This window comes from Myodes glareolus, chromosome 1 (genome assembly GCF_982192425.1).
Source record: "Myodes glareolus chromosome 1, mMyoGla1.1, whole genome shotgun sequence".
Taxonomy (NCBI): Eukaryota; Metazoa; Chordata; class Mammalia; order Rodentia; family Cricetidae; genus Myodes; species Myodes glareolus.
In genome coordinates, this window is record NC_142026.1 from 57,532,160 (window position 1) to 57,552,789 (window position 20,630).

Genomic DNA, 20,630 nt, shown 5'->3' on the forward strand with positions numbered 1-20,630 from the left:
GTTCAGACGGTGCCCTACTTTTATCTCTGCTGTTATGATAAAATACCCTGACAAAAGCAACTCAGGACGGGAGGATTTCTCAGCTCACAGGTCCAGGTTGTGAAAGGGAGACAGGAACTCCGTCTTGAGGCAGCTGGTCACATCCATGGTCAAGAGCAGAGCAACATTAAAAGCTTGTGCTCACTCCTTCCCCACACAAGGTCCAGGATTCCTGCCTAGGGAAGGGTGGGTACTGCCTACAGTGGGCTACCACAATTAACATAATCAAGATCATCCCACAGACGAGTCCACAGGCCTCCTGACTGAGACAACCCTACGGAGACTCCCTTTGCAGGTTATGGTAGACGGGTCAGGTGGACAATGAAACCATCACACGCTAGCTGGGGTGGCACCAGCATTGACACAGCACTCAGGAGAGAGGTAGACGTTTTTGAGTTTGAGGCCAGTCTGATACATGTAGAGAGTTTCATGTTGGGGCTACAAAGTGCCAATCCCAAAAAAATTGTAAGATCTAAGCATCACAGGTGGGTAAGTGGGTAGATGGGAAGCCAGACCATATTCCTAGTTCTCCCTCCTTCCCCTTCTCTCCCCTCTTTCTCCTTTTCACCTTCCTTTTCTCTTCCTCTCTCTATTCTGAGATAGGTTCTTACTCTTAGCTCAGGTTAGCTCCAGTGTGACCATGTACTCCTACTGCCTTAGCCTCCTAAGTGCTGGGATTGAAGCAAAATGTTTCCGGAGACAGGGTCTCATTATTACACTATGTAGCACAGGCTAGCCTTGAAGCCCCACCCCTGCTTCTGTCTTCCAAGTGCTGGAGCTACAGGCAAGTGTTAGCATACCTAACTTGGCAATTTGCCTATTTTCCTTCAGTTCCTCCCTTCCTTCCTTTCTTCCTTTTCCTTCCCTTCCCTTCATTTTCTGTGATAGGGTCTCATGTAGCACAGGCTAGCTCCGAACATACTTATAACTAAGGATGACCATGAACTTCTGAACTTCTTTCCTTCACTTCCTAAGTGGGGATTAGAAGCATGTACCACCACACTTAGCTTTATGTTTACCCACCACACGCACATGCACACACACATGCGCACACACACACATATACACTCACGCACACACACACACACACACACACACACACACACGCACATATACACTGCCTGTTTGCTCATCTGTTATGGATGAATTAAGGCAGCAGTTCCTAAGGTTGGAATCCAGAGTGAATGGATTGATACACACAAAGCCAGGACTTGCAGCAGACCTCCGTTTGCTGTAGTGGGAGGGAAGATGGGTAGGTGTGTGGAGGAGGAGGGCAGGATGGAGCCAGGGCCAAGGCAACCCTGGGGCAGGTGAATGAATCACACTCAGAGAGAGATCCCTTAGACATTTTATTAGGGGCTGAGATGGAACTAGGGGCTTCTTTCCTCTTTCCCAGGTGGAGTTCAGATCTGGACATAGGACAAGGTGATGTCACCTTTGATCTCCAGCGTGTCTATCCTATGGAATGCTTGGAACCGATGCGAGTAGTCGAAAAGGTGCTGGCCGTTGGCAAACACCTTGAATCGATCGGTGCCGCAGCGGATTGAGAGCTGTGGGGGAGGGGAGAGGTAAGGCAGGCCCGGCAGGACCCGGGTCTGGGGGAGGGGAGAGGTAAGGCAGGCCCGGCAGGACCCGGGTCTGGAGGGAGGGGAGAGGGGACGCCCAGACTCACGTCAAAGAACTGTCCAGGGACAAATGGGTTGTGGGCAACCTTCCTCTCCTCGGAGCCCCAGGAGCCGTTCAAAAAGCTGTTGCGAACCAAGGCCTCACCCATGCGGGGGTTGATGTGGAGAGCTATGTCCCCGGAGGACCCCACTTTGAAGTTGATGGCAAAACTGAAGACAGATAAGGTGTCAGATGGGGACCGGCAGCTGAGTCTCCAAGGGAGGAGGTCTGAGGGAGGAGGGCTGGGGTCTTGATCTCTGGGTCTGAGGGAGGAGGGGAGATCCCACCCGACCTGGGTGCTTACTTCCTGGCTGTGGGAAGGATATAGCCCTTGACTACGATGGTTCTTCTGGCTGTAAGTCCCCCTTGTAGGATCCCTACATACGGCACAGGCTGTAGGAAAAGAACATGGGTTCCCATCCAGTCTCTGACTAGAGAAGCCAAGAACAAGACAATATTTTCACAGAGAGGCAGAGTTTTGCTTGTGAATTGTCCCAACCATGTTTTCTGAACACTGACCAGCAAGTGCCTCTACTCTCACCTCTTACCCCCAAACCCCCAGCCCACAAGTAGTCCACCCTGTCTGGACTTCCCACATTCCCTGCTTCTCTTCCGCTTGCTCCCCAGAGAGCAGCTAGCCCCTGGAACACCATACCGGATTGAAGGTTGGGGGTCCCGCCATGACCTACAAAAAAAGAAAGAAATCTCACTTTACAATATTTGACAGGTGCCTTCTCCAACATGTCTCCATCCCTCTCCCCACCCCAAATTATCTCCATCCCTCCACGTGCCCCCATGTCCCTCCCACTTACAGGTAGGCTGTTCATCTGTGGAGGGTTGTACCCGGGACCCTACAGGGTGGACAGACAAAAGGCAAGGGTGGTGAGGGAGTGTGGGGTCCTTTGACTGCTCCCAAATCTCCTCTGTAAGCAATCCTCCAGTTCTGGAGGAGACTGTCCACCCCTCATCAGGTACTCACAGGGTAAGCCGGCACACCCATAGGTTTCTGTGGGCACAAGAGGAAAGGAGGTCGTGGTTAGCCTGGAAAGTGTTGAGGAGTACACCTGGGTGCAGTCCGTTGGGTGCAGGGATAGACCCTGCTGTATCTAGGGACCAGAGCCTCAGAGGCTCTAGGACAGCACCTGGCCAACTCTATTCTTTGTTCGCCTTTGCTCAACCTGTATTAGTCCCTCCTGCCCCAGTCCCCTCACCCCTGCAGGAGGCAAATGGGGCCCTTGGTGTTCCTTTCCAGGCCTGCAATGGCCAATGGTCTGTCATCCTATCTCCAGCCACCACTGGCTCCTGCTTCATACCCCTGAGCTTGGAGCGTGGGGAGTCCCGGGGGTCAGCCTGAGCTCCTGTCTGCCCAGCTCTCTGCTTGTTCACATTCCTTCCAGTCTGCAGCCCCATCTCTCCCGAGCCTCAGCACCGCACAGGTGGTTTAGTCGCTCAGACCACCTTCCCACCCTCATCATCCTCTTTCTGTTGTTTTTGTTTTTGTTTGTTTTGTTTTCGAGACAGGGTTTCTCTGTGTAGCCCTGGTTGTCCTGGAACTTGCTCTGTAGACCAGGCTGGCTTTGAATTCAGAGATCCACCTGCCTCCGCCTCCTGAGTGCTAGGATTAAGGGCGTGCGTCACCCCCACTCAGTTCATCATCCTTATTCTTGCTCTCTCTGTTTTCTTGTCTTGTTTTTCTTGTCATTTAACTCCTGTTCTGAAAGCTCTTCAAAATAATCAATCAATCTGTCCACCCACACACACACAAGCGCAAACATCAGGGCTTTGCTATGTGGCTCAGGCTGGTCTCCAACTTGCAGGGAACATCCTGCCTCTACCTCCTGATGCTGGGATTACAGGCAGGAGTCACCATGTTTGCTAGACTTCATATTTGATGTCCGCATCCCCCGATGATTGTGTGACTTGTTCTTTCTCTCTTTGGGTGATGAACTCATCGCTTTGATTCATTGACTTGTTGAAGAACAGGGTGAGCAATTCTATTTTTATTTTTAAGATTTTTATTTATTAAAGTTATGTGTATGTGCCTAAGTACATGTCTGTGCACCATGTGTGTTCAGAGCCTGTGAAGGACCAAGTGGCAGAAGGACCTGGGTTGTTTGGTTTAGTTTGTTTTTGTGGTGGGGTTGATTTTCATTTTTGAGACAGGGTTTCTCTGTAGCTTTGGAACCTGTCCTGGAACTAGCTCTTGTAGACCAGGCTAGTCTCAAACTCACAGAGATCTGCCTGCCTCTGCCTCCAGAGTGCTGGAACTAAAGGCATGCACCACTGCCACTTGGTCCTTCTATTTTTTTTTTTAAGATAGTCTCACCATATAGTCCTGGCTGGCCTTGAACTCACAGAGACCCACCAGCCTCTGGCTCTCAAGTGCTAGGATTAAAGGTGTGTACCACCTTCAACCCAATGCTGGAAGTGCTCTTCACTGCCATCTCTCCAGGCCTCAGGCTGACAGTTCTGACTTTCAGGCTTTTGTTGCTTAGTTGGTTGGTGTTGAGAAAGGAACTCAGGAAATCATTCCACACCTTACACTATCTTACTCTAGCTGAACCATATCCCCAGCCCCCCACTAGGAGGTTTTAGGCAGGGACTCTAACCACTGAGCCACACCCCAGTCCCTCACTGAGGGATTTTAGGCAGGGGCTCTACCACTGAGCCACAGCCCAGCCCCTCACTGGGGGATCCTAGGCAGGGGCTCTACCACTGAGCCACACCCCAGCCCCTCACTGAGGGATTTTAGGCAGGGGCTCTACCACTGAGCCACACCCCAGCCCCTCACTGGGGGATTCTAGGCAGGGGCTCTACCACTGAGCCACACCCCAGCCCCTCACTGGGGGATTCTAGGCAGGGGCTCTACCACTGAGCCACACCCCAGCCCCTCACTGGGGGATTCTAGGCAGGGGCTCTACCCTTAAGCAAACTTCAACCTGAGACTTTGGGGTGGCGTGCTGCTTATCGCAGTGGGTGTGCCTTGGAGGCTCCTCATAGGCTGTGCACTTGGGTGTGGTCCCTAGGACACTGGGACCCATATTTGCTTGGCATTCAGATCCAGCTCTGTTGGCCAATTTCCAAGGTGATTGCACCAAATTACACTCTGAACAGCCATATGGTAGCTGTGCTAGTTGATCCACATGCCTACAAACAGGACACGTGGTTTTGTGTTACACACTTTGTTCCATTACAGCCCTGACGGGTATGTGGTGGTAACTCGCTGTGGCTTTGTGTTTCCCAGGTGACTAACGTGTTAGGCAACCTGTCCTGGGTCTGTTTGCTAGTCCTAAACTCTTTATCTGCTAGTCTTTTCTCATCTCACTTTCTGACCCAGTTTACACACCTCTTCTTCTCCCGGGAAGCCCTTCCTGATGAAGGCAGATTCTTCCTTTGGATGCTCAGAGCACCTTGCTATAACCCCGCCCCCGAGACCGACCCTCTGCCTGAGCCTCCTTATCTGGATCCTGACCCTCCCTTCCCCCCACAGTCTTGACCATGGGAGCCATGCCTGCCTGGTCATGTGTCTGTCTTCCTGGTGGACTGTCCTGATCCACAGGGTCCCTAGGCCCCCTCATCAGAGGGACCAGAGCTGGGAACACAGACAGTGTGAGAATGGCCAAGAAGGCAAACGAAAAGACATCTCATACCGGATACTGGGCTGGGGCAGATTGTTGGCCTCCAAGGAAGTTGATGGACTGAAGTTCCAAGTCTCCATCCACATCCAGATGGGTGACCATCTGTAGTGGCAGTCGGTGCCCATATTCATAGAAGGGATTTCCGTTTACCACGACCTGGAGGGCAGAGAGGTGTCAGACATCAGCACCTTGATGCAAGGGACTATAGGAAGGTAGAAATGGGATTGTATTTATTTACTTAGTGTGTATGCATGTGTTCATGTATGTGCAGTTACATGTGTGTGCAAGTTTATGTGGAGGCCAAAGGTTCGCTGTGAGTATTGTACCTCAGAGCCGTGTGCCTTGTTTTTTGAAACAGGGTCTCTCACTGAACCTGGCAGTTGTCAAGTAGCCTAGGCTGGCTGGCCAGCAAGCCCCCAGGAGCCTCCTCCTCTGCCTTCCTGGAGCTGGATTATAGCATGGTCACCACTCCCCGCTCACTATGTGGGTGGTGGGGCTGGGACTCGGGTGCTCCAGTTTGCATGGTAGCACTTTACTGACTGAACAATTTCCCAGCCTCTCCCAGGAGACAGGGTTTCTCTATGTAACAGTCCTGCCTGTCCTGAAACTAACTTTGTAGAAGAGGCTGGCCTTGAACTCACAAAGATCCGCCTGCCTCTGCCTCCCTAGTGCTGGGATTAAAGGCATGTGCCACCGCCAGTTTTAATTCGAGGCCAACCTCTTCTACAGACCTAGCTCCAGGACAGCAAAGGACATACAGAGAAACTCTATTTTGAGAAAAAAACATGCATACAAACAAAAAAACTTAAAAAGAATTGGAGGATTGGCAAGGTGGCTCAGCAGCTAAAAGCTCTTGGGATTGGGTCTGACAACTTGAATTAGCTCTTAGAACCCATGTCAAAAGTCAGGAGAGTTAGGCATGATGATTTAAGTCTTTAATCCCAGCACTCGTGAGGCAGAGAGGATGGATCTCTGTGTGTTCAAGGCTGGCCTATTCCATATAGCAAGTTCCAGGAGAGCCAGACCTATAGAGAGAGACCCTGTCTCAAAAAACCAAACAAATGAAACAAAAACAGACCAAAAAACAAACAAACAAACAAACAAACAAAAAACCCTAAAAGTAAAAAGAAAGCTGGGGGCGTGGCTTAGTTATGGAGAAAGCATTTTACATTTGCAGAGCAGGCATGAGAAAGCTCTCATTCCATCAGCAGGGTGGACAGCAGGGAGGACAGAGTGAAAGGACTGCAGGGAGTGGGGAGGGAGGGCTGCAGGGAGGGAGGACTGCAGGGAGGAGCTGCAGGGAGGGAAGACTGCAGGGAGGGACTGCAGGGAGGGAGGGACTGCAGGGAGGGGCTGCAGGGAGTGGGGAGGGACACAGTGAGAGGGCTGCAGGGAGGGAGGGCTGCAGGGAGGGGGCTGCAAGGAGGTGAGGCTGCAGGGAAGGAGGACTGCAGGGAGGGGGCTGCATGGAGGAAGGGCTGCATGGAGGAGGCTGCATGATAGGAAGCTGAATGGAGGGAAGGGGCTGCAGGAAGGGAGGGCTGCAGGGAGGGAGAGCTGCTGGGAGGGAGGGCTGCAGAGAGGGAGGGCTGTAGGGAGGGGCTGCATGGAGGGGAGCTGCGGGGACAGGGGGTGCAGGGAAGGGAATTGAATGGAGGGAGGGCTGCAGGGAGGGGCCAGACCTTGAAGTGCTCAGGCATGACCATGAACACCAGCTCAAAGTGGCTGCCCCTCTGGAAAGGCATGCTCTTCTTCCTCTCCTCTGAGCCCCACTGTCCGCTCTGCTTCGTGTTGAAGACCACCTTGTCCCAGCCGTCAAAGCGGGGGTTGAAGTGAAAAGCGATGTCTGCCCCCTCATCCTGCCCCACAGAGAAGTTCACATGGAACCTGGTGGCATAGAAAGGGCTGGTTCAGTGTCTGCCCGCCCACGCAAGGGGCTTTCTGTAAGAAGTTCTGGGGCCTCCCTGCCTGGGCCCTGGCACCGCCGACCAAGCTTACAGGCAGGAAAGGATCCTGAGTTCGATATGGAGTCTTGGGGCCACCTCTCCTCTCTGCTTCTCTTTCTCATCTCCCCAGAGTGTCCTCAGAGATAAGGGTGAATCAGACTCTTTCTTTCATATTTCCTTTCCTTTTGGGGGGCTGGTGGGATGATGAAAGTCAGGGCTCACTCTGTAGCCCAGGCTGGTGTCTAAATTGTGGTCTTCCCGCCTCAGTCTCCAGAGTGCTGGGATCCCCGGTGTGCACCACCTGAGGGCAGGGACCTTTGTCCTCATTGAGACTCTGCTCCCAGCACACGTGGCTATTTAATAAGGAAGGAACGCCAAATAAGGAAGGGAGAATTGGGGGGGGGGGGGCTGGAGAATCGTTTTAGCCAGTGCTTGCTATGCAAGCATAACGAACCCGAGGAAAGCGGGCCTCATGCTCACTGACCAGACTCACTAACAAGATCTGGGGCCCAGTGAGAGATTCTGTCTCAAAAAACAAGGTTGATCCCAGGGAGGAAAAGGTGGGCAAATCTCCACAAGAGGCCAGCCTGATCTACATAGCAAGGCTAGCCAGGGCTACTTAGTGAGGCCACTATCTCAGAAACAAAACAAAACAAACAAGCACAAGATGTGACTGAGGTGGCACCTGGAGTTGACTCTGGCCTCCACATGCATGTACCTGCACCTGCACACACATATGTGGATACACATACACACGAACACACACATGCACAAAAGTGGATGGTGCCTGAAAAAGACACCTCAGGTTAACCTCTGGCCAATACACACACGTGCATGTATGCACACACATGTACATTATACTTTGCACACACATACACAGACACACACACACACACACTAAAAATGATAAGGAAACAACACGGGGAACTTAGTTCAATAATAATTACCACATTGAAGCATGGCAAAAGTCAAGCCTTAGTGGAATTGCTCTTTTGTACCTTGAAACTTAACAATCAGCCCATTTTACAGATGGAAAGTTGAAGTACAGAGATGCCCAGTAGCTCAGTAGTTCTCTGAGTCACACAGTGGCTGAGTGCCCCCATCCCCCGGGCAGGGGAGGGGGAAGTGACTTTAGGCTCTGGGCTTGTGGTCTGAATTCACTTTCTCAAATCTGTCACTTCAGGGTATTATCCCAGCCATGGGCCCACCTCTCTTGGTGACCCCTTCCTGACCTCTCTTGACCAATCTAGATAGGGCCAACTCAATCCCTTTTTCTACTGGGCCCCCATCGTTCCCTTCCTTTTTCTACCTCTTAATTGGGGTCTCCCTGCTTATTTCTGTCCCCATAAACCCTTTGTACCCCATAAGCAGCCAGAGGGACCCTGTGAGCACCAGACTCCCAACATGCTCCAAACTGTGTCTGGCACCAGAGTTAGGGACGGGAGAAAGCCCCTCCCTGGGGTGGGCAGGGACGGGGTTGGGGGCTGGCTCACCGTCTCATCTTCTCTTTGGCTACTCCTTGGATGTAAACAGACATTCCAACACTGAGGCCGCCTGGAATGGGCCTCTTGTAGGGCAGGGTCTGTAGAAAGGGTCAGTTGAAGAACCTCAGAGGCTGCCTACCTGTCACAGCCCTTCCCCCTCACCCCAAGCACCCCCAGTCCCTTAAGCACGGGAGGTGAAATTAGGGCTGAGAAGCTGGGGATGTGGTTCAGTAGAATATTGCCTTGGCACCGCAAAGCGCGGAAAAGGAAAACGGGGTTTGGGGAAGACAAGGTGTGGGCTCAGGTGGGCATCTCACCGGATTGTAGGTGGGCTGGTATCCCGGTGCTGGGACAAAGGCCATCTTGAGAGTCTGAGCTGCTAGCTTGTCCTGAGAGAAGTGAGGGACAGTGGAATGGTGACAGGTTGCAGGTGGCCCTTATACTAGAGGGAGTGGCTGTCAGGGGAGAGGTCATGAAGTCTCTCTGGTGGGGATCTCTAGGACACACCCTAGTCTCCCATCCTGGCAGGGATGCTAACCCCCAGAGGTCCCCCATGAGGAGGAAGTATTCCTGGACTTCGACCTTACAGGGCTTTATCAGAACAATAAAACCTTGCCTTGAGAACTGTTGGCAAAGGGAGGGGATGATCAGGTGGGCAGGGCAGGAACTGGGCCATGGGAGTAGGAGGACAGGTGGCCAGTAGAAGCAAGCCAGAATGAAGGGGAATGCCTTGCACCTCCTGACCCCACAAACTCTAAGGCAGGGGCTTAGAGCACACACAGCTGGGGCCACAGGTTCTGAGGTCCAGTTCTACCCTTGCCCCTTCCCGGCTATCTGGAGCCAGCACCTCACTCTCGGCTTGCCCATCTGTAAAGTGGAGGAAATGATAGTGTCCACCGACGAGCCCTTGGCGTGAATAGCAGACCGCGGTTGTACTGGGGACTCAGGCTATAACCTCAGCATGTGGAAAGTGGAGGCAGGAGAATTGCTGCAAGTTTGAGGTTAGCTTAGTTGGTAGAATGCTTGCCTGGCCTACGGGAAACCCTGAGGCTCATATCCAGCACTACAGGAAGAGTGCCAGGATCCCAGCAGCCAGGACCAGAAAGTTCCAGGGGGTCAAGGTCATCCTCCACCACACAGGGAACTTAAGGCCAGTTTGGGTTACAGGAGAGCCTATCCCAAACAAATGAAAATCCTGCAGCAAAGCCAAGTGTGGTGTCCATAATCCTAGCACTTGGGAAGCAGAGGCAGGAGAATTACTTACAAGCTCAGGGGCAGCCTGGTCTGTAGAGCAAGACTCTACCGAAAAAAAAAAAAAAAAAAAAAAAAGATCTGGGTATGACTGGGCATGGTGGCACGTGCCTTTAATGCCGAGACTCAGGAGGCAGAGGCAGGTGAATCTCTATAAGTTAGAGGAGAGTCTGGTCCACAAGTGTGTTCCATGTGAAACTCACATGACCTGGATTAGAGTCCCAGCGTCTGCATGGTGGCTCACAACCATCTGTAACTTCAGTTCCAGGGATCCAACACCCTTCCCTGGCACCCGTGGCTGACACATGCATGTGCTGCACATACACACAGGCAAACACCCACACATAAAATAAAATTAAGAAGCCAAAACCAAGTCGGGTAGGGATGCTGCATGCCTTTAATCCCAGCACTTGGGAGGCAGAGGCAGGTGGATCTCTGAGTTCAAGGCTAACCTGGTCTACAGAGTGTTCCAGGACAGCCAAGACTATACCCTGTCTTGGGGGGGGGACCACCACCAACAATTTAAAAAGGTTGAGGAGTCATGAGGAAAACCACCGAAGGTTGGGGCACACATGTAGACATTCAGACAAAACCCCCCCAAAATTAAAATAGAATTAAAGAGTAAAGGGAGGGCTGGGGCTAGAGCTCTGAGGTGGACACTTGCTTGGCATGTGTGGGGCCCTGGGTTCCAGTGCCAGCAACACAAGGAGGAAGGAGCAGGGGCTCCCCAACTTAATAAATGCCTATCACATGACTCAGCATGCAGAAGACACTAAGTAAATGTTTGGTCTTACACTCATTCCAAACATAAATCTAGAAGGCTGAGATTACTCATGGATAAGAAAACCCAAAGTTAAAACAATTCAAAATGGGGTAGATGTGCTGATGCACACCTGTAAACTGAGTGCAAGGTCATTCTCAGCCACACAGTGAGTTTCAGGCCAGACTTGTCCACATGACACCATGTCAAAAATAAAATAAAAAAACCGGGAGGTAGTGGTGCATGCCTTTAATCCCAGCACTTGGGAGGCAGAGGCAGGCAGGGCTCTGTGAGGTTGAGGCCAACCTGGTCTACAGAGCGAGGTTCCAGGACAGGCTCCAAAAGCTATACAGAGAAACCCTGTCCCCCCCCAAAAATGTATATATAATATTTATATTATATATACATATATCTCCTGTCAGGTGGCTCAGCAGGTGAGCACTTGCCTATGTTTAATCATAGACCCATACAGTAGAAACAGAACCAATTTCCTTACAAACACACACACACACACACACACACACACACACACACCAAAATCAATATTTAAAAAAACTATGTATTCGTGTATTTTATGTATATGAGTTGCTCTGTATTCATGCCCACCAGAAGAGGAAATCTGGTCTCATTACAGATGGTTGTGAGCCACCATGGAGTTGATGGGAATTGAACTCAGGACCTCTGGAAAAGCAGTCAAGTGATCTTAACCACTGAGCCATCTCTCCAGGCCCCAAGTCAACATTTTTTTTAAAGGGGGCTGGAGAGATGCTCGGTGGTTAAGAGCACTTGCTGCTCTTATAGAGAAGAAGAAAGAAATGAGACAATTGGCTCAGTGTCGGTGGTAATTAACTCACCCACTGGCAGGCACCCAGGCCTACTGTGCTGTGCTGTGCCACACCTCACTAGGGGTCAGGCACAGGGTGACCTTTCAGCCTTCTGGGGCCTCAGTCCCTGGTGCACTTCCTCTTGGCCCAGGCAGATTCTCCTCCCAGCCTTCCCGATTGCCCTCCTTGGAGCCAGGCCCCTGAGCCCCCACCCAGGGCAGTAAAGACACCAGGCTGTGTTCACGCTTTATTGTTCACAGTGAAGATAAGGCTCCAGAGCTGAAGAACTAAGCCATAAGGCTCTACACTGGGAGACCACGTGGGAGAAGGCCCTGAGGGAACCGTCCTGACCCTCCATGGAGCCTTCTTCTCTCAGGACCAGAAGGCACTCAGAGCTTGGAGAAGGTGACGCTTTTCATGTCCTTCTTCTCCATGGCTGCCTGGACTGACTTGATGATGTCCTGGGTCTGCAGCATGCTCATGTTCCAGGTGGCCTGGACCGAGGGTGTGGGAAAGAGCGGCAGGGCACCAGTCAGAGGAGGTGCGCGCATGCAGCTCCCCAGAGCCGTGGTTGGGCTCCCTGGATTGGTGGAAGCGGGCGTAGGTGGGCGGGCCTTACCATATAATCGAGGCTCTCATCCACTGAATGGTCTCTTGAGTAGATTAGGTTGATTTTGGATCCCTGCACAGCCACAGGGCTCTTGCTGGAGATCTCAGATGCCAGGGCAAAGGCTGCATTCAACATGACATCCTTATCTGGGAACACACGGCTGCCAGGGAAGGGATCGATAAGAGGGACGGTCTCCCTCTCCCCTGTGGTTGGCCAGGTGGCCTCACAAAGAAAACGGGAAACCCCAAACAAAGGTTTCAGCCACAGGATGATGCTCAGGGGAAGAAATAGCCACTCTGAGAAAGGCCATTTGGACTTTAGAGTGAGGGTACAGGAGACCACGGAGCCCCACCCTGGCCTGGATGGCCCTGTGCCCCTCCCTACCATCCGTCAGTCAGGGTCCTACCTGACCAGCCCACTGTCCAGGGCCTCGTCAGCCATCATCTTTCGGGCGGTGAAGGTCAGCTCATTGACCAGGCTACATAAGGGGAAGGGAGGTCAGGAGCCACTGTCATCCTGGGTCTGACCCCTCCAACCCAGGTCATCATCACCCCTCACCTCCGGCTCCCAATGACCCTGGGAAGCCGCTGCAGTGTCCCCACATCAGCAGCCAGGCCCATATCCACCTCCTAGAGGGAAACATCGTCTGTCAGTGTCTGCTCTGTGTGCGCTATTGTTTCCCATGCGAGCTCAGGGCATCATCCATCGCCTGCAGGGGATTTACCACCCTGGCTCAGACACCCTCAGGATGCTGCTGCTACCTGGGCCCCCAGCTGGTTCCCAAGGCCCTTTCCAGAACCCTGGGCTCCACTCCACCCCTTACCTTAGATGGCAGCAGTCCCAGCTAACTCACTGATGGGAGTGCCCACGATGCCATCCTCTCCAGCTGAGCCTGCGTCCCCATTGAGTGCTGGGCAGTGCCAACTCAAGCTTTTTTCCCATTTGTGCCCTCTACCACTTGAGCTCCATACGCCCACAGCACCCGCCCACCTTGCTGCCAAGGTCTCACAGTAAAGCCCAGGTTGGCCCATGTGGTGGCCAGTGTTTACCGTCAACCTGACAGAATCTAGAGACCAGCCTCTGGGCTACTATCTTTTTTTGTTTTGTTTTTTAAGATAGGGTTTATCCGTGCAACCCTGGCTGTCCTGAACTCACTCTATAGACCAGGCTGGTCTAGATCTCCTGCCTCTGCCTCCTGGTGCTGGGATTAAAGGCGCGCACCCTATCTCGACTTCATTAATCGATGCAGTCAATTGCGGGTGGGCCCCTGGCGTGCAGGCAGCTGGGTACCACTGCTCTGACTGCACTGGTGAGGGGACATTTCTTCAAGCTCTCGCTGCCTTGACTTCCCCACCACGATGGACTTAACCTCAACTGTGGGCTAAAACAAACCCTTACTCTGTTAAGCTTCTTGTCCAAATATTTCATCGCAGCAACAGTAAAAGAAACCCTGACAGCCCTCCACTCCCTCTACGGTCCAGGCTGCGGCAGTTTCTGAGGCTGAGACTACCAGTGTGCCTCTTCTTTGCTGGAACCTTACTTCCTAAGGTCTGGTTCTTACACCTTCTTCCGGGAAACCCTCAAGACCAGCTGCTTTGGCCTGTACTGTTCCTGCTCTCCTCACCCACCGTCCTACCCCCCCCCCATCCCCGACTCTGTGGCTGCCCAACACTGCAAGGGTTCCTTCCAGAAGGCAAGAGCCCAGGAAGTGCCTCACCTTGATCTGGAAGAATGCATCCTGGGTACAGTAGCGAATGTCACAGGCAGTGATGAGGTCCACACCTGGAAGGAAAAGGCCAGGGACAATGAATGGATAATGACAGAAACCATTTTCTCCTCCCAAAACATGGGGTCACAGCTGGGGACCGTGTGAAATTAGCAACAACGCGGAGGGAGAGACAGAGGGTTAGCAGCCTCACCAAGGCAGGCCCTCTAGTGGTGGCCAGTGGCTACACACTCACCTCCACCAACGCAGCCTCCGTGAATAGCAGCAATCACGGGCTTGGGGCACTAAAATGGAAAAGGAGGGTTGGGGTCAAAGCTGGCAGAGGAAGGGTAGGCAGAAAGGCTGCCACCCAGCCCTGAGTCACCTTCTCAATGACAGTGAAGGTCTTCTGGAATCTGCTGATGATGTCACGGAGGTACCACGCCATGCGGGCCGTATCATCTCCTGGCGGCTGCAGGAGTTTCGCCATGTCCATAATGTCAATACCTGGTGAGAAGGCATGAGGGGGTTACCGAGCTTTCATGCCCCGCTTACTTCCCCAGCCAGGCCTCAGAACCCAGGAGCTGTGGGCCTAAACACAAACATCACCACAGCAGAGAAAGAAGCTCCCGAAGGTCTGGGGGCATCTGGGATTTCCCGTGGGGCACCAAATATCTATCTGTTGTTTTGCTTTGCGTAAGACAAGGTTTCTCTATGCAGTTCAGGCTGACCTCAATCTAGAGTCTCCAGCCTCAGCTTCCCCGGGGCTGGGAATACTATTGGCTTTTCCAAGAAAAGACATTCTCCGTGAATGGTAAACTATTCCCACTCACCACTAGGGGGAGCCTGGAGCCCTTGTCTCCCAACCCATGTAGCATAAATATGAAGACATATTTGTGGCAGGGGCTTGCCACATTCAAGTGAGGTGGGGGGCATGGCCCTGGACTAAAGCATTTGCTTAGAATTCATAAGTGAAGACCTGGGGGTGTGGCTCAGCGGTGGAGCACCTGCCTAGAATGCAGAAGTCTCCAGTTCATCCTTAGTGTGTTAAAAAGAAACCAATCCAAATAAAGACAAAGTCCTTAAATCTCATGTCTGTAGCCCAACACTTGGGAAGCAGAGGTAAAAGAATTGTTTTCAGCTCAAGGCCAGCCTGGTCTACATACTGAGTTCTAGGACAGCCAGGGCTACAGAGTGCAAAAGGTCTCAAAACCACTAAATAAATAAAAGTTGCAGAGATGTCTCAGGGGCTAAGAGAGCTTGTTGCATTTTTTTTTCCTGACACCTTAGCAATGGCACCATGATCACCGCTATCCTCCAAGCTTCATCCTGCCACCCAAGGATAAGAAGAAAAAGATGCTGGAAAGTTGGCCCAGAAAGACAAAGACCCAGTAAATGAGTCTGGTGGCTAGGCCAAAAAGAAGTGGTGAGGGGCTGGAGAGGTAGCTCAGAGGTTAAGAGCACTGATTGGTCAGTCTTTCAGAGGTCCTGAGTTCAAGTCCTAGCAACCACATGGTGGCTCACAGCTATCAATAATGAGATCTGGTGCCCTCTTCTGGCCTGCAGGCAGAACACTGTATACATAATAAAGAAATGAAATTTTTTTTTAAAAAAAAATAGTCCAAAAGCAAAGTTCAGGACAAGTTCAACAATCTAGTCTAAGAGAGGTTCCAGATTCCTGGTTCCTTGGCCAGGGCAGTCCTCCAGGACCTACTTAGGAAAGGACGTATCAAACTGGTTTCAGAGCACAGAGCCAAGCAATTTCCACCAGAAACACAAAGGTGCGAGGTGCCTCAGCTGCTGCTGAAGACACAGGAACCGGCTCAAGCAGCTGCACATTTGGGAAAATAAAATTTTATTAAATAAATTAATAAAAAGAAAAAGAGTACTTGTTGCCCCTTTTGGGAGTGGGCACTGGGGCACAGAGAGGCCCAGTTCCCATCACTGATGCAGTAGCTCACAACCATCTATAATTTTTTTCTTTTTTTTTTTTTGTGGGGGAGGGTGGTTTGCGACAGGGTTTCTCTGTGTAACAGCTCTGGCTGTCCTGAAACTCACTCTGTAGATCAAGCTGACCTTGAACTCACAGAGATCCACCTGTCTCTGCTTCCTGAGTGCTGGGATTAAAGGCATGCAACACCACTGCCTGGCCCATCTGTAACATATCACTCCAGTTCCAGGACTCTAGGCATGTATGTAGTGTACTTACATACATGCAAGCAAAAGATTCATATGTAAAATAGAAATAAATCATCAAAAAATGTAATAAAATACACAATACTTCCTGTGACTTCCTTACTTCTGCCTGTTGCTTAGGACACACTGGCCCCAAGAGTCCCATCCAGGGCCTCTATGCTTTTGTTCCCTTTGTTCCCTTTGCCAAGAACTGTCCCTTCAACGATCACAAGACTGGCTGCGGGGCTCTTCAAGGCCACATAGCACAAAGATTACCCTCTGAGAGAGGCCTTCACACACCCTCTCCATCTCTGATTCTACCTTTCCCCTACATATCTGTCTGATCAGTACACTCAGTTATCTTTCTAGAATGTGAGCTCTATGAACTGGAGTTTTGTTATTGCTGTTGGTGAGACAGGGTCTCACTCTGTAGACCAGGCTGGCCTGGAATTCAGAGATCCTCCTCTGCCTTCTGAGTGCTGGGGTTAAAGGCGTGCATCACTATCCATGTTCTGATATTTTATTTTATGTGTATGAGTGTTTTGCCTGCATGTATGTCTATGCATCATGAATATGCCTGGTGCCAGTGGAGGCCTGAGAAGGGGGGTATCAGATCCCCTGGAACTGGAGTTAAGAAAGGTTGTGAGCCACCATATGGGCACAGGGAATCAAACCCCACTACTCTGCAAGAACAGCAATGGTCTTAACACTGAACCATCCACCCCACGTGTTGCAGTGTTTGTTCATTTGCTTTTATCCTTTTTTTCCACCAATGCATCCATGTGCTCAGAACAGGGCTGGGTGTGCAGTAGGTGTTCAGTTAGCAGATAATGCAGCTAAGACCGTAATCCTTGGTCTCATGTGGTGACGGACAAGTAACTAGGAAAGTGTCATCCAGGCATGACTACACAAGCCTGTAATCCCTGTACGCCACGACAGTGAAGCTGGGGCAGTCTCACGGTTAACGTCATTTGAGCCTCTAATGAAATCCTATCTAAAAATAAAGGGGCAGGAGTGACAGCTCACTGGGTAAGGTGCCAGCTACAAAAGCATGAGTAAGGGGGTTGCATCCACAGAACCCATGTAAAAACTGAAAAGCTGGGTGGGCACAGCAGCCACCTGCAATCCCAGCAGCTCGGGCTCAAGAGTAAGGAGACCCCTGGAGCAAGCTGGCTAGTCAGACTAGTTTAGTGCCAAACTCCAGGCTCGGTGAGAGACATGCCTCAATGCAGAAGGTCAAGTAGGATTAAGAGAGACACCGGGCATCAACCTCGGGCTAGTGCCTTCACACTGGTGCACACACATGCAAAACCATAAACAAAACAAAAAGAATAAACAAGAGATAGGCGGGACAGCAGGTTAGAGCAGGAGGATCAGAAATTCAAGGCTAGCCTGGTCTACGTGGTGAGAGCTCATCACAAAGAACTAAACAGAAATGTGAGGACTGAAAAAAAAAATGCCTGAAGTTAAAAAAAATCGCTGGGTGTTTCGCATCAGAAGAGAGACGTCAGCCAAAAGCCATGGCAGTAATTGGAGGAGGATCCAAAGAGGAGAAAGGGCAGTGGGATGCCTTCATGTGTGGGCTGGACAGAAGTCAGGGCTGTGTGCTCAGCCGTGCAGAGCCCGTGACTAACTAACACACTTGGCTGACTCCAGTATAGACTCTGAGAGGTCCAGGACCTTGTTAAAGGTCTCGGGTCCACTATGGGAATCCAGCTTCAGGATCCTGACAGGTTCTATTGCACTCAGTTCTATATTCGAATTTGTGGGGAGGGAATTCTGAGCTTTATGCCAGCCCCGGGGTACATCCACATGTGAATGTTTTAAAATAGACTTTAAAAAAAAATAGCTGGGGAGCTGGAGAAATGGCTCAGTGGTTAAGAGCACTGACTGCTCTTCCAGAGGATCCAGGTTCAAGTCCCAGCACCCACATAGCAGCTCACAACTGTCTGTAAGTCCAAGATCTGACACACTCACATATGCAGGCCCAACGTCAATGCACAGAAGATAAAAATAAATAAAATACTTTAAAAAAAAAAGAGTTTCCTTAGTCTCGGTGTCTCTTCGCAGCAACAGAACAGTGACTAAGACAGAAGATGAAGTTGGGAGGGGGTGCTGGTAGATCTCGGAGGAGCTAAGTGAAAGAGTTGGGGATGAATATAACCAAAATACATAGAATGCATGCATGAAGTTCTCAAAGAATACAAATATATATATATAAAATAGCTGGTCTCACCTGGCAGTGGTGACGCACACCATTAATCCCAGCACTCACTCAGGAGGCAGTGGCAGGTGGATCTCTGTGAGTTCGAGGCCAGCCTGGTCTACAGAGCGAGTTCCAGGACAGTCAAGGTTACACAGAGGAACTGTTTCTTTCTTTTTTTTAATATTTATTTATTTATTATGTATACAATATTCTGTCTGTGTGTATGTCTGCAGGCCAGAAGAGGGCACTCGATGTCATTACAGATGGTTGTGAGCCACCATGTGGTTGCTGGGAATTGAACTCAGGACCTTTGGAAGAGCAGGCAATGCTCTTAACCACTGAACCATCTCTCCAGCCCAGAGGGACTGTTTCTTAAAAATCCCAACAAACAAACAAAAAATTAAAAAAAAAAAAGAACCACGTAGGGCTGTTCAGATGATTCAACAGTTAAATCATCCATACTCGCTACTCTGGCAGCAGACTTGGTTTGGTTCCCAGCAACCGCATCAAACTGACCCAAACCATCTGTAACTCCAGCCCCAGGGCACCTGACAGCTCTGGCTTCTGTGGACACCTACACTCACATAGAGAGAGATGGGCACATAGATACACACACATAATTTGAAATAATAAATCTTTAAAAAAAAATCAAAACCCTAATTGTGAAACACTGCAGAGCCAGCAAGACGGCTCAGTGAGTAAAGGTGCTTGTCTCCAAGCCTGACCGGTGGCCAGCTGAGTTCCGTCCTGGGGAAGGAAAGAATCAGCTCCCAAAATCTGTCCTCTGATTTGTGTGCACACATGTGCACACACACACACACACATATGCCCCAGCTGTCCTGGAACTGGTTCTGTAGACCAGGCTGGCCTCAAACTGAGATCCACTTGCCCCTGCGTAGCGCTGGTACTAAAGGCATGAGTCACCAGCTGGGCACTATGTATGAGTGCACTGCGTGTACACCTGCAGGCCAGAAGAAGGCATCAGGTCCCACTATGGATGGTTGTGAGCCACCATGTGGGTGCTGGGAATTGAATTCAGGACCTCTGGAAGAGCAGCCAGTCTCTTAACCTCTGAGCCGTCTCTCTAGTGCTTTTTTTTTTTTTTAAGTAAACATTGCAGACGCCAAGGAGGAGGCCAGCGCACTGCTTAGGCATGGTGTTATGCTCCTTTACGATCCCAGCACTCAACGTCTAGGAAGCCGAGGCAGAAGAACTTCAAGTTCTAGACCAACCTAGTCTAAACAGAAAGTTCTAGGCCAGCCAGAGCTATTTAGGGGGAGGGAAGAAAATGCAAAAAGCAAGCAAACAAATCAGCAAAGAAAAAGGCGGCGTGGCTGCTTTACCCCCAGGAGAAGGGATGCCAACAGGGAGAAAGAGGCGTACCAGAAGAGAACATTTTTCCTGCACCAGAGATTACAACAGCCCGACAGTCGGAGTCCTCTGATATCTTCTGGAAGCATTCCACCAGCTCCCTGCAGAGGAGCAAGAAGGGAAAGACTATGTGTGGAGAGGGGAGCCCCTGTCCCTGCCCACCCCTGCCTCCTGTCCCAGGTAGGCTTCAGCTGACCTCCAGAAGGCCTGGTTCATGGCGTTCCTCTTCTCTGGCCGGTTAAGCTGGACGTGGAGAACATGCTTCTGGGCCGATGTCACCTGAATAGACTCATAGTTGTGGCCTGATAATTCCTCGGGGGCGCTTTTGAAGGCCTCTTGTGCAGAAGAGCTCAGAGAGCGAGGGCTGACGTTAAAGTACAGCTGAGTGGTGCCTCTCAGCTCTGGGGAGAGAAAGGAAGGGCGTTTGAGAGTCAGATGGGAACACTTTAACAGCGCACACCTAAGTGACTCCAATCCAAGTTCCTCAGAGACCCGGGCCTGATCAGACAGAGCTTTTAAGACTCCGGTGAACTTAGGAGTGGATTCTGTCTGAGCCTACTTTACTTAGACTCTGGTTTGTGGGAATGATCCAGGCTTGGGGACAAAGAATTCAGATTGGAAGACAGGCCTAAAAACTACAATTAATGATTCATTAAACTACACAGCGGCTCCTGCCTCTATAATAAGACTACACAGCAACGGCTCCCCACAGATTCCCGGGTAACTCACGCTGCATCAGCAGGCCGCGGAGTTTGCTGGAAACTGTCATTCCTGCAGCCATCTCGATCGACACTGGCCGGGCAGCGCGAAGGGCTACCGGAGAAAACAAAGGGGGCGGAGACAAACGTCCGCCATGTTGGTCAAGGGCATCGAAGCAACCCCAGTCATCGCCCTTTAGTAGTGAGGCCCCGCCTAGTTCGCCATCTTTACTAAGGGCAACCGTAAATAGTACTGCC

At 51.1% G+C, this 20,630-nt stretch overlaps 2 protein-coding genes across 2 annotated transcripts; both read right to left on the reverse strand.

The window, feature by feature from the left end:
* Positions 1–1,375: 1,375 nt before the first annotated feature.
* Lgals4 (galectin 4) lies at positions 1,376–9,248 on the reverse strand. Its single transcript, XM_087907150.1, has 10 exons — positions 9,090–9,248; positions 8,782–8,870; positions 7,025–7,229; positions 5,355–5,498; positions 2,684–2,710; positions 2,517–2,555; positions 2,360–2,389; positions 2,009–2,097; positions 1,712–1,874; positions 1,376–1,589 (listed from the first exon to the last, which is right to left on the reverse strand). The coding sequence occupies exons 1-10, from the start codon at positions 9,132–9,134 to the stop codon at positions 1,443–1,445; spliced, it is 978 nt and encodes a 325-aa protein (XP_087763276.1). The 5' UTR covers positions 9,135–9,248; the 3' UTR covers positions 1,376–1,442.
* A 2,594-nt stretch (positions 9,249–11,842) lies between these two features.
* Ech1 (enoyl-CoA hydratase 1) lies at positions 11,843–20,559 on the reverse strand. Its single transcript, XM_048439724.2, has 10 exons — positions 20,404–20,559; positions 19,871–20,075; positions 19,687–19,775; positions 14,308–14,429; positions 14,179–14,227; positions 13,935–13,999; positions 12,776–12,846; positions 12,624–12,695; positions 12,227–12,377; positions 11,843–12,101 (listed from the first exon to the last, which is right to left on the reverse strand). Exons 1-10 carry the CDS (start codon positions 20,453–20,455, stop codon positions 11,997–11,999), a joined length of 981 nt encoding a protein of 326 aa, XP_048295681.1. The 5' UTR covers positions 20,456–20,559; the 3' UTR covers positions 11,843–11,996.
* Positions 20,560–20,630: the final 71 nt, after the last annotated feature.

Coding starts and splice junctions, on each gene's coding strand:
- Lgals4 (XM_087907150.1), bottom strand. CDS start 9,134: ATGGCCTTTGTCCCAGCACCGGGATACCAGCCCACCTACAATCCG. Junction 2,390..2,516: donor CACAGATGAACAGCCTACCT/GTAAGTGGGAGG, acceptor CTTTTTTTGTAG/GTCATGGCGGGACCCCCAAC. Junction 1,590..1,711: donor TCCCTGGACAGTTCTTTGAC/GTGAGTCTGGGC, acceptor CCTCCCCCACAG/CTCTCAATCCGCTGCGGCAC.
- Ech1 (XM_048439724.2), bottom strand. CDS start 20,455: ATGGCTGCAGGAATGACAGTTTCCAGCAAACTCCGCGGCCTGCTGATG. Junction 14,000..14,178: donor CGGAGGCTGCGTTGGTGGAG/GTGAGTGTGTAG, acceptor TTTTCCTTCCAG/GTGTGGACCTCATCACTGCC. Junction 12,696..12,775: donor AGGGTCATTGGGAGCCGGAG/GTGAGGGGTGAT, acceptor CCCCTTATGTAG/CCTGGTCAATGAGCTGACCT.